This window comes from Tiliqua scincoides, chromosome 5 (genome assembly GCF_035046505.1).
Source record: "Tiliqua scincoides isolate rTilSci1 chromosome 5, rTilSci1.hap2, whole genome shotgun sequence".
NCBI classification, from domain to species: Eukaryota; Metazoa; Chordata; class Lepidosauria; order Squamata; family Scincidae; genus Tiliqua; species Tiliqua scincoides.
Genome location: NC_089825.1, coordinates 131,441,754 through 131,455,235, shown reverse-complemented (window position 1 = coordinate 131,455,235; position 13,482 = coordinate 131,441,754). Strand labels below are relative to the sequence as shown.

At 45.3% G+C, this 13,482-nt stretch overlaps 1 protein-coding gene across 1 annotated transcript; it reads right to left on the bottom strand.

Annotated features, from left to right (window-relative positions):
- Positions 1–527: 527 nt before the first annotated feature.
- On the bottom strand, positions 528–12,579 carry LOC136653551 (vomeronasal type-2 receptor 26-like). The gene is made up of 4 exons (XM_066630443.1): positions 11,779–12,579; positions 11,288–11,515; positions 10,154–10,280; positions 528–1,429 (listed from the first exon to the last, which is right to left on the bottom strand). The coding sequence occupies exons 1-4, from the start codon at positions 12,577–12,579 to the stop codon at positions 528–530; spliced, it is 2,058 nt and encodes a 685-aa protein (XP_066486540.1).
- Positions 12,580–13,482: the final 903 nt, after the last annotated feature.

Below are 13,482 nucleotides of genomic sequence, written 5' to 3'. Positions count from 1 at the left end.
GTATTTCCCCTTGGTGCTCAGATTGGTGGGGACAAAAGTCAACCAAACACTGGAAAACACCAGCATGCTTTTGCATGCTGCAGCAGTTTGAAAAAGCAACATTTGTTTTAAATGCCCTGTTCCTTGCTATTCCTTTTTCCTTGTGAATCATGTGTCATCGAGTGAAAGCCATAAGTGTGACATGGAAGCTCTACATGGCAGGAAGGCCATATATCAATGTATTAAACAAGCAGTTCTGCTTTTAATGAGGAAAAACATGGAAGCACTCTGGTTTGGAGAACATCTGGTTTGAATTGTGTGGTCCAATCTGTTGCCAGTGGGTTGACTTGTGCTTAAGGAACAAATTTGTAGTCTGGAATGGTGTGTCTGGTTGTCCAGGTTATCCTGGTTATCCAATGGTGTGTCTGGTTATCCAGGTAATTTTGGTGCCTAGGACTATTTTGTTACTAGACTAGATTGGTGAGCAAATGGTGACCCTATCTAGAAAAGGTGCACCTGGCTCAGTAACATATCAACATCAGCATTTCCTATATTTTTCTTCTCGTGAGCTGCTCCTTATTGTTCAGTTCGGGCTTCAGCACAATAATGTAGCATTTAGGGAAAAAGATACAACCCAATAAGCCAGCACTGGAGGCTAAGATGGAGAAGATCTCCACAGCCACCATGTATTTCCCCTTGGTGCTCAGGTAGGTGGGGACAAAAGTCAACCAAACACTGCAAAAGACCAGCATGCTGAAGGTGATGAACTTGGCTTCGTTAAAGGAATCCGGCAACTTCCTGGCCAGGAAAGCCACAGTGAAGCTGATGATAGAGAGGAGTCCCAGGTAGCCCAAGACAAGATAAAACATTGTTATAGACCCTTCATTACATTCTGCTGTGATCTCAGTAATCACTGACTGCATGTCTAAATCTGGGAATGGGGGAGAGGTTGCCAGCCACACCCCACAAATGCCTGCTTGGATCAGGGAGCAGGAAAGGACAATGGAGTTGGCCATTCTCTTCCCCACCCACTTCCTCATGCTGGACCCTGGTTTGGTGGCCACGAAGGCTACAACCACAGTGATGGTTTTGGCCAACACACAAGAAACGGCCACTGAGAAGATGATGCCAAAAGCAGATTGTCGGAGGAAGCAGGTCACCTTCCAAGGTTGTCCAAGAAAGAGTAAAGAACAGAGGAAACAGAGTAGGAGTGAGAGGAGGAGAACGTAGGTGATGTCTCGGTTGTTGGCTTTGACGATGGGGGTGTCTTTGTGTTTCATAAAAGTTCCAAGTACCACAACTGTAACCAGGGAAAAAGAAATGGCAAGAGAGGCTAAACTCATCCCTAAAGGTTCTCCAAGTGACAGAAAGCTGATCACTTTGGGGATGCATCCGTGTCTGTCCTTGTTCGGATATTGATCTTCTGGGCATCTGAAGCAGTCAGACATGTCTGGAAAAATAGATGTGTGGTCATGACAGAGTATATTCATTTGGAGTGGAAGTCACTCCTCTTAGTGATCCTTACTTGCTAGTTCTGCATTTGGAGCTGACTTTATAGTAAGATGCATTTTCACATACCCTTCTGGGCTAATAGTTTTACAGCCTAATCCTCACCTTCACCAGCCTTTACAGGTGTGCACCACTTAACAACCATTTCCCTAATGACAGACCATATATATGACAGTGGTCAAAGCACAATAAAGATGCTCTTAATGAGGCAATTGCATCTCCCGTAGCCTGCAGCCTAGTGTCTGTTTAGACAACAGAGAGGCTCTTAATGCAAAGAAGAGGCAACCCATCTCTAGTAGCCTGTGTATTCAGCTGGTGTCTGGCAGGGAATGTCTGTTTACACATCAAAGGCAATAGATCACACTGAATGTTAATGACCTAATCACATAACAACAGAGATAGGAGAACGTATCTTGTAGTGGGGGATTCGATTATTAGGAACATAGAGAGGGGGGTTTGCAGTGGATTTGAGGACCGCATGGCGACTTGTCTGCCTGGTGCGAAGGTTGCAGACATGACTTCTCATCTAGACGGGCTGGTAGACAGTGCTGGGGAGGAGGTAGCAGTTGTGGTGCATGTCGGCACCAACAACGTGGGCATGTGTAGCCGGGAGGTCCTGGAGGCAAATTTAGACTTTTAGGTAGGAAGCTGAAAGCTAGGACCTCAAAGGTAGTGTTCTCTGAAGTGCTACCTGTTCCACGCACAGGGCCAGCTAAGCAGGCAGATATCAGGGGTCTCAAAGCGCGGATGAGACGGTGGTGTAGGGAGGAGGGGTTTAGATTCGTTAGGCACTGGGGAACGTTTTGGGACAAGCAGGGCCATTACAAGAGGGATGGGCTTCACTTGAACCAGAATGGAACCAGACCGCTGGCGCATAACATTAAAAAGGTGGCAGAGCAGCTCTTAAACTGATCCCTGGGGGAAGGCCAACAGGAACCGTGGGGCATCCGGTTTGGGACTCCTCATCCCTATGGGACGAGGATGGAGAGGTTAGAGAACAACAAGACAAAGGCAGAGTAGGAGAAGAAATTGGGAATAGTAGCATGATGCAATGTGTTAGACAGTTTGGCACAATGAGAGGATTCAGGGATAAAGGAGAGAATAAGCAGCCCATCCTGGGGCATTCCACATACAAATGCTTTTATGCAAATGCCCAAAGTCTCCGAGCAAAGATGGGAGAACTGGAATGTCTGGTGACAAAGGAAAACATTGATATAGTGGGCATAACGGAAACCTGGTGGAATGCGGAGAATCAGTGGGATACCGCAATCCCGGGCTATAAACTCTACAGGAGGGATAGGCAGGGGCGTGTTGGAGGTGGGGTGGCCATTTATGTTAAGGAAGGGATAGAATCCAGCAAAGTTGAGATAGAAGGTGGGTTCGAATCCACCGTATAATCTCTGTGGGATAAATTACCAGGCCTGTGGAGCGATGTAATACTGGGGCAAACCAGGGCTTTTTTTGGTAATAGAACGCACTGGAACAGCGTTCCTGCACCTTTTTTATGCAGTCCCCCCCCCCAGGAAAAAATGCATGGAGCACTAAGGAAAGTGAAAGTGAGCCGTAGCGCACATTTACTCGTGAGTAGGCATACTTGCCATAGTCCTTCAGAAAGGGCAGGCTGAGAGAAATCCAACGACACCAGAATGGCCCCAATCCAATGAATGCAGCCTCCCAAAATCACCAGAGAAGGTCCCATCCCTCCCAGCTGCGAGCCTGAGTCTGAGCCAGAAAGGAAGCCACGTGGCCGCGTTTACTCACTAGCCTTGGCTGTTGGTCATGCCAGGCAAAGGGGAATGTGAGGACACCAGAAAGCCAGGAGGGTCTTTATCTTGATCTGCCTGAAATAGAAGAACTTTAAACTGGGCACTGGGGAGGACTGGAAATCTCACTGATTCTTTTTTTTTTTTTTTTGGGGGGGGGGGTTATTGCAGGCAGGCTACAGAGTAAGCTCCATTGACCACTATGGGACTTACTTTAGAGTAGATATGCATAGGATTGGGGTCACAGGCTGCAATCCTACCCACACTTCCTGAGAGTAAGCCCCATTGACCACTATGGGACTTACTTCAGAGTAGACATGCATAGGATTGGATTAACAGGCTGCAATCCTACCCACACTTTCCTGAGAGTAAGCCCCATTGACCACAATAGGACTTACTTCAGAGTAGACATGCATAGGATTGGGCTCACAGGCTGCAATCCTACCCACACTTTCCTGAGAGTAAGCCCCATTGACCATTATGGGACTTACTTCAGAGTAGGCATGCATAGGCTTGTGCTCACAGGCTGCAATCCTACCCACACTTCCTGAGAGTAAGCCCCATTGACCACTATGGGACTTACTTCAGAGTAGACATGCATAGGATTGGGTTCACAGGCTGCAATCCTACCCACACTTTCCTGAGAGTAAGCCCCATTGACCACAATAGGACCACAAATTGACCACAACAATCTTCAGAGTAGATTCATTTGGTGGAACAGGACTGTCTCCCCCTATCATGGGTCCCTTTGGGGAGAAGGGCGGGATGAAAATAGAGTTGTTTATTATTATTATTATTATTATTATTATTATTATTATTATTATTATTATTTCTTTTAATTTAATTATTTATAATTATTTATTTTAATTTGCTTGATGATGTCACTTCTGGCCATGACATCACCTCCAGTGGGTCCTGGACAGATTGTCATTCTAAAAAGTGGGTCCCAGTGTGTATTGGAATCTCGATAGATCTGGAAAGGAGGCAGGCTGTGGTGTCAGCAGTGGCCCCTTTAAGGGTAAGGCCTGGGCATCCAGCAGAGTGTGCTGCACAGCTGCAGCCACTTGAAGGCCATAGGGCCCTCAGGGATATAAGGAGCACCTGAAGCAGGAAGGGTTTGTGGGCAGCAGAAGGAGGAAAGTTTGAGGGAGGGGAGACTGGATTAATGGACTAAGGAATTGATGGCTATTGGACTGATTGGTGAATGGACTTTGGAGACTGCTGGAACAGACTGCTGGAGACACTGGAGTTTGGTGTGTGGCTGCTGTGCCCAAGACCTGCTGAGGACCAAGGGTCTGCTGTAGTGGTGGGAGGCTGCTGGCAGGAGAGAGGACCTCTGCAGGGTGAACAGGTGAGCTACCCTGGAGGTGGGGTTCAGCAGGAGTGCAGGGCAGAACCAGGGTCATTTGTTGGGGGAAAGAAGGGGAGCTAATTTGCTTAAATTGAGCATAATTCTCTAGGCAGAGCTTGGCCTTGGAAGCTGGCAAAACAGTTTGAGAACTGCTGCCATAAGTTGTTAGTAAGTTGACACAGGTGTGTGTGTGTGTGTGTGAGAGAGAGAGAGACTCTACAAGTTTTCAAAATCACTAAAATCAGAATTTGGAGGAACAATACCATCATATTTTATATCAATCTATGCATAATTTCATGCAGAATGCAGTGAAACGAACCACATTGAACTATCTGTGTTCTAACAAAAGGTACAGCCAATAAACCAGTGGGAGCAGGGTGATGGTACATCACCATGCCCACCACCTGGGACATTGCCCTGCCCACTGCATGGGGTGACGCACAGGCCTCCTGCACCAGGTGATGCGAATCCTAGTGACGCCACTGGGGTGCTGGTTCCAAAAATGGCATCAGTTTCCCCCTATCATTTCTAGTTTTGGAAATATGGCATAGTCTCATTAGTGAATGGTTCAAGGAGCTTCCTCATGAGGAAGCCTATGCTATGGCCATTTTTGGAATCAGCAACCCAAATTCATAAATAACCACCATAAATTTTGATAAAATGTTTTTCTGACCCTCAGTTTTGCAAGTCTTTGATATAGATTAAAGATTGTCCTGAACTATTTTTTGCCAATGGCAAAGAGTGGTTAACTTGCTAACTGTAGTTACAGTGTATTTTAGTGCATTTTAAATTAGAACAGTGTTTCTCAAACTGTGGGTCAGGACCCACTAGACGCTGTGCCAGAACCACCATTCAGAGCACGATACCATAGTCTTTCGAGACTGAAGGTTGCCAACTAAGGGTCGGGACCCACTAGGTGGGTCATGAGCCAATTTCAGGTAGGTCCCCATTCATTTCAATTTATTTTTAATAGGTCTGTATTCAATAATGTTGAATGCCTTTTTGTTATCCTATCTGTATGTGTTAATCACGTGTTGTCTAGTTGTATCTTATTACTTATTTCTTCAATAAAAATGGTTTAAAAATAAAAAAAAATCCTTATTTATTTAACAAGTTTTGAGTTCCTGCACCTTTTTTTTTTTTTTTTACAAAAAAGGCACTGGGGCGAACTATCGTCCTCCAGACCAGAAACCGGAAGGGGACCTTGAAATGAGGAAACAGATCAGTGAGGTGACAAGGAGGGACAAGGTTGTAATCATGGGGGACTTCAATTATCCTCATATTGACTGGGTCAATTTGTGTTCTGGTCATGATAAGGAAACCGGATTTCTTGACGTGCTAAATGACTGTGGCTTAGATCAGCTAGTCACGGAGCCCACCAGAGGGCAGGTGACTCTGGATTCAATATTGTGTGGTACACAGGACCTGGTTAGAGATGTCAATGTTACTGAGCCATTGGGGAACAGTGATCATGCTGCGATCCGTTTCGACATGTACGTCAGGGGAAGCATACTGGGCAAATCTCTAACAAAAAACCTTGACTTCCGACGGGCGGACTTCCCTCAAATGAGGAGGCTGGTTAGAAGGAGGTTGAAAGGGAGGGTAAAAAGAGTCCAATCTCTCCAGAGTGCATGGAGGCTGCTTAAAACAACAGTAATAGAGTCCCAGCAGAGGTATATACCACAAAGAAAGAAGGGCTCCACTAAATCCAGGAGGGTGCCCGCATGGCTAACCAGCCAAGTTAGAGAGGCTGTGAAGGGCAAGGAAACTTCCTTCCGTAAATGGAAGTCTTGCCCTAATGAGGAGAATAAAAAGGAACATAAACTGTGGCAAAAGAAATGTAAGAAGGTGATACGGGAGGCCAAGCGAGACTATGAGGAACGCATAGCCAGCAACATTAAGGGGAACAATAAAAGCTTCTTCAAATATGTTAGAAGCAGGAAACCCGCCAGAGAAGCAGTTGGCCCTCTCGATGGTGAGGGAGGGAAAGATGAGATAAAAGGAGACTTAGAGATGGCAGAGAAATTAAATGAGTTCTTTGCATCTGTCTTCACGGCAGAAGACCTTGGGCAGATACCGCTGCCCGAACGGCCCCTCCTCACCGAGGAGTTAAGTCAGATAGAGGTTAAAAAAGATGTTGCAGACCTCATTGATAAATTAAAGATCAATAAGTCACCGGGCCCTGATGGCATCTACCCAAGAGTTATTAAGGAATTGAAGAATGAAGTTGCTGATCTCTTGACTAAAATATGCAACTTGTCCCCCAAAACGGCCACAGTGCCAGAGGATTGGAGGATAGCAAATGTCACGCCTAACACCTATACTGGGTAAGATGGTGGAATGCCTCATCAAAGATAGAAACTCAAAACACATAGACGAACAGGCCTTGCTGAGGGAGAATCAGCATGGCTTCTGTAAGGGTAAGTCTTGCCTCACAAACCATTTAGAATTCTTTGAAAAGGTCAACAGGCATGTGGATGCGGGAGAACCTGTAGACATTATATATCTGGACTTTCAGAAGGCGTTTGACACGGTCCCTCACCAAAGACTACTGAAAAAACTCCACAGTCAGGGAATTAGAGGACAGGACCTCTCTTGGATTGAGAACTGGTTGAAGGCCAGGAAACAGAGAGTGGGTGTCAATGGGCAATTTTCACAATGGAGAGAAGTGAAAAGCGGTGTGCCCCAAGGAACTGTCCTGGGACCGGTGCTTTTCAACCTCTTCATCAATGACCTGGAGACAGGGGTGAGCAGTGAGGTGGCAAAGTTTGCAGATGATACCAAACATTTCCAAGTGGTGAAGACCAGAAGTGAATGTGAGGAGCTCCAGAAGGATCTCTCCAGACTGGCAGAGTGGGCAGCAAAATGGCAGTTGCGCTTCAATGTCAGTAAGTGTAAGGTCATGCACATTAGGGTAAAAAATCAAAACTTTAGATATAGGCTGATGGGTTCTGAGCTGTCTGTGACAGATCAGGAGAGGGATCTTGGGCTGGTGGTGGACAGGTCTATGAAAGCATCGACCCAATGTGCGGTGGCAGTGAAGAAGGCCAATTCTATGCTTGGGATCATTAGAAAAGGTAGTGAGAACAAAACGGCTAATATTATAATGCCGTTGTACAAATCGATGGTAAGGCCACACCTGGAGAATTGCGTCCAGTTCTGCTTGCCACATCTCAAAAAAGACATAGTGGAAATGGAAAAGGTGCAAAAGAGAGCAACTAAGTTGATTACTGGGCTGGGGCACCTTCCTTATGAGGAAAGGCTATGGCATTTGGGCCTCTTCAGCCTTGAAAAGGGGCACCTGAGTTTGGACCTGATTGAGACATACAAAATTATGCAGGGGATGGACAGAGTGGATAGAGAGATGCTCTTTACACTCTTACATAACACCAGAACCAGGGGACATCCACTAAAATTGAGTGTTGGGAGAGTTAGGACAGCCAAAAGAAAATATTCCTTAATTCAGCATGTGGTTGATTTGTGGAACTCCTTGCTGCAGGATGTGGTGATGGCATCTGGCCTGGATGCCTTTAAAAGGGGATTGGACAAGTTTCTGGATGAAGAATTCATTAAGGGTTACAAGCCATGACATGTATATGTGACCTCCTGATTTTAGAAATGGGCTATGTCAGATGCAAGGGAGGGCACCAGAATGAGGTCTCTTGTTATCTGGTGTGCTCACTGGAGCATTTTGTGGGCCGCTGTGAAATACATGAAGCTGGACTAGATGGGCCTATGGCCTGATCCAGTGGGGCTGTTCTTAGGTTCTTATGTTCTTATGGTGTCTGGCAGGGAGTGTCTGTTTACACAACAAAGGCAATACATCACAATGAATGTTCACTTAATGACCTAATCACATAACAACAGAGATAGGAGAACACAGGGCTTTTTTTCTAATGGAACACGGGGGGACGGAGTTCTGGCACATTTTTGCAGGGGCCCCTCCCCTTTGGAGGCATTCCAGGAGGGGGGAGCAAAACAGAGGCAGAGTAGACAGGCACAGGATTGGACTCTAAGGCTGCCATCCTATCCACAGTAAGCCCCATTCACTAAAGTCGACTTCTGAGTAGACATGCAGAGGATTGGGCTCTTAAGCTGCAATCCTAGGCACTTTCCTGGGAGTAAGCTCCATTGACTAGACTTACTTCAGAGTAGACATACCTAGGATTGGGCTCTTAATCTTGGCAGAGATATATATCTGCACCCATTTTCACATGCTAAGGGCAGGTGAAAAGGGATTCTACATGTGTACAACATGCTGTCCAGCCTTGCCAGAGATCTTCCTCGTCCTTCCCCCACAAGCATGCCCTCCGCCAGCCAGCATTTGCAGTCCTCTCCAGCAATGCAAAGCGGCTGCTCAGGGCAGCAGAGAACATACAATTGCATGCCAAGTGCCTTCCCCAAGACACAGAGTATTCTGATATCTGAATTAAACCATATTTAATCGCTTGTTTACAAACGTAGCTGTTTCTTTGTGCACCGAAGGACCCCTCTCGTGTAAGAATTCCTTTTTTGTTCTTACGCCCAAAGTTGCTTAGAGTAATTCTACTACATGGAACTCACGTAAGCCATTTTTCAGAATCCATTCACTGCTTTCTCTCCTCGAAGTAGTGCCACACTACATACTACACGCTACAAGTGCACCTGTACAGTATTTTTCCCCATGTGTAGAAAAAATAGCTAGGGGGAAGGGGATGTGGAGATTGACAGCCCAGTCCTACGCATGTCTACTCAGAAGTAAGTTCATCTTTGGGGGGGAAGCACCTAAAAAATAATTTATTTCTCCAATAAAAAATGGTTTAAAAATAAATAAATAAATAAATAAATAAAAGATTAACAAGTTGTGATTAAGATTAACAAGCTTTCCACATGCGCTGCCTCCAACGCATTCTCGGCATCACCTGGCAGGACAAAGTTCCAAACAACACAGTCCTGGAACGTGCTGGAATCCCTAGCATGTATGCACTGCTGAAACAGAGACGCCTGCATTGGCTCGGTCATGTTGTGAGAATGGATGATGGCCGGATCTCACAGGATCTCCTCTAAGGAGAACTTGTGCAAGGAAAGTGCCCTACAGGTAGACCACAGCTGCGATACAAGGACATCTGCAAGAGGGATCTGAAGGCCTTAGGAGTGGACCTCAACAGGTGGAAAACCCTGGCCTCTGAGCGGCCCGCTTGGAGGCAGGCTATGCAGCATGGCCTTTCCCAGTTTGAAGAGACACTTGGCCAACAGTCTGAGGCTAAGAGGCAAAGAAGGAAGGCCCATAGCCAGGGAGACAGACCAGGGACAGACTGCACTTGCTCCTAGTGTGGAAGGGATTGTCACTCCCGAATTGGCCTTTTCAGCCACACTAGACGCTGGTCCAGAACCACCTTTCAGAGCGTGATACCATAGTCTTTCGGGACCGAATGTTGCCAGCACAGAAACAAGTTGTGAGTTCCTGCACCTTTTTCTCCACAAAAAAAGCACTGGGAGAACGTATCCCTGTCATTAAGTGGCGCACACCTGTATACAGTGAAGCAGCTGCCACACCATGTATGGAACCCACCTTTTTGTACTGAAATTTTCCCATCAGGACATGGAGCACAATCAAAGCAGCAAAATTTATCCCCTTCTTTCTTCTTCTTCTGGTACCCAGGGTCACAGGAGTTAGTACATATGGAAATGGGCAGCACCTTTCCATTAAAACACAAATGAAGGTATTTAGCATAAGAAGGAATTACTGAAGAGCTCTATGGCCAGGACTATCCTTTGGCTACAATTGAGAAGGGAGATGAAACGACCCCCTCCAACTCTCCCCCAAATGTTCCTAAATCTTGTTCCTTTGTGGCTGACACAAAAGAGCCACAGAAGAATCAAAACAGCAGAAGGAAATTGAATTTTCCCCACAGTTTCAGGGCAGCAGGGGAAGACTTCCCACTCACCTTCCCTACTCACTCATCCTGCTCCCCTTCACAGAGGCCTGAGAAACTGGCATAAAAACAGGGTCCATCATTGCAGCCCACAAAATGGACTGGAGCTGAGGTTTCACTTCAGCCCTAGGAAAGACGGATTAAGGCTGCAGTCCTAACCACACTTTCCTGAGAGTAAGCCCCATTGAAAAATAGGAATTACTTCTGAGTAGACCTGGTTAGGATTTGCCCACCCCCCTAAAAATATTCCCCAACCTGCATGAGAAGAATTGGCCTGGAAGAATACGGGACACACTGCATGCAAACACCACTGCAGTAATTTCCTGAGAACTGCAGGGGTTCCTTCTGCAGTGCGTTTCATGGCTCAGGAGAGACTGGGGACTGGAGAAAAGGCATTGACTACTCAGCTGAGGACAATGTATTCGACTAGCAGTGAACTCAGGATTGAGAAAAAGAAATTTGTTCACACCACAGTGAATTATTGTATAGAATTCATTGCCAGGAGATGTGATGATGGCCACTAGCTTAGATGCCTCCTTACTAGCCATTATAGCAAGAGGGAATCTCCAAATTTGGGGACAGTATACATCCGAATACCAGTCACTATAAAACAATTGCAAGTGTGGACTATTCTATTCTAGGATTTCTGGAGATATCTTGTTGACTGCTATGGAAACAAGGATGATGGATATCTGATTTTTTATATGATTTGCAGTAAATCAAATGTCCAGGTGAGGGAGTGGCCACCCAGTAGATCTTTGAAAGCACACCTGGTTGAAACGTCTGTGCCAAATGATTAGATCCTCATTGATGATCAATTCTTCTCCTTCAAGAGCATCGGGGTCCACTCTCCCGACTTTCACTTTACGGAAGGAATTGTTTGGGAAGACAGCGATATTCACGACATCAAATCCGGCGACCATCTCCTTGTTCTCATTAAAGGAGACGGTTTCTCCTGCTGAGTTGTTAAAGGAAATACTGTGAAGAAATGAGTGGACCTATTAGAGAAGAACAAAAGGGGGGGGAAGAACTTTCAGTTGAAATCGCTGTGCTCTGCTTTTATTTATTTCCATCTAACACAGTTTCATGTTTATGAGGCTCCAACTTGATGAGAAAATGTGAACCCTTCCCCACCTCTTTGTCAATGAATAAGGTGTGCCTATTATTTATCTATTTATTCATGGAACATAATGCTCCATGTGGTTTCAGGTTTTACAAATGTGTCCATGCAAACCAACTAATACTGTTGAGGGCACATTACCTGCCACGGTTGGAGGTCTTGAAGGTCACGTCTTTTACCCCGTAACCTTGCTCTGTGTGTGAATCTAGATGAGTATAATGCATGTAAAGCATGTGCCACTGCGTAAACAGCATTATAGATCCCATAACTGTGGCCAGTCATACGCATTTCAAAGACAGCCCCAGGAAGGCTCTCTGGATTCTCCTCCATAGTACATATTCCATCAGCATTTGTAGGTGCACTGAGATCTGGAAATGAGCAGCTAAAGGCTTGCTCCCAGAAGTCTTTGAAAAAGCCATTTCCTTGGGTTCCGGAAAGTTTTATATTCCGAAGATAGGTCTGGAACCCTCCCAGTTCATTGGAATGAAGTGCAAAGGACAAGGTGCCTTCAAATACTTCAAAATTCCAACCCCTTATAAGTGTGCCTACCGCAAAATCAATCTGGGCTGTTGTAATCCACACTTTCCCAACAGACAGGTTTTCTTTATAGTCAGGATCTGCTAGAAACATTAAAGTAATTAGCCACTGAAGAACTGTCATTTCACCATAGATAATAAATGTTTTTGTTTTCTGATCCATGAAAGGTTGATCAATAATTTCGGTCAAGCCCTTAAGGTCATCTAAGGAAGGTATGTGGGCTTGATTTGGGACTCTTTGTGAGAAGGCCGAACAGATTTGGTTCTGGGAAAATAATTGTTCAATAGCTTGCAAGAAACGGTCTCCACTGTCATCGTCCACAACAAACAGCCCAACCCATGTCCAGTCAAAATGCTGTAGTAATCGGATGAGCCCCTTATACTGGCGATCTTCACTTGGGACCATGCGGTAAAAGGAAGGGGACTGGGTCGCCCCCCTTTCTTCTGGGGCAAAGGAGCCATATGTGACCTAAAACATAAAGATATTTTACAGATTTGCTAAGAGGAGTGTTTGTGGCCACAGGTACCTGAATGTCATTTCATGCTATGAAGTTTGACCTACAATGACCTGCTTTGATTAAAGTGAATGGTTTGAAAGTGAAATACTTCTCTGTCTAGAATATGAAGACACAGCTGACCTTTCCCTCCTTATACAGATCTATTCCATTCCTGAAAGCAGCCCTTATAGTCAAAAATCTAGATAATTATAATAATAATTTCAATGGGAATAATAATTTCTCATTTCAAAGTTATTCCATTAGCAGCATATAGACAAATTTGTGACTGAGTAGAATATAATAAATGGCATTTCATAACAACATTATACAGCATCAATAAAATGTCAATGATGAAAAGGTTTCAGCAGTTCTAGCATGCGACTATGAGGTTTAACATCTCAGGTTTTGGTTGACTGAGATTTGATTTGAGCTATGAGATATGTGAAAACTCTAACCTCAGTGTAGAATTTGTACCTGTGGAATCCTGTAAAGACTTAAGAGGTCCACCATGTAGAAGGAAACATCAGAGCCAAGCCCCCCAATGACGGCCGCAAGGTTTTTGGGGCTGCCACATCTATAGTTGGAGATGAATCCTTGTGATTTGAAGATCAAGTCCAGTATGGATCGATAAGTCAACTTCATATCATTGAAGCTGTCCTCGATGTGGAAACCAAGCGTGGCATTTGGCAAGATCTTGGGATTACCGTTGATTTCCTGAACAGCAAATGCCAAGGCCAGGACATGCTGGTAGAACTTTGTCACAACCCTGTGAAGAGAAATAGGCAGCTATGGCCATTATTTTTATAATGTGC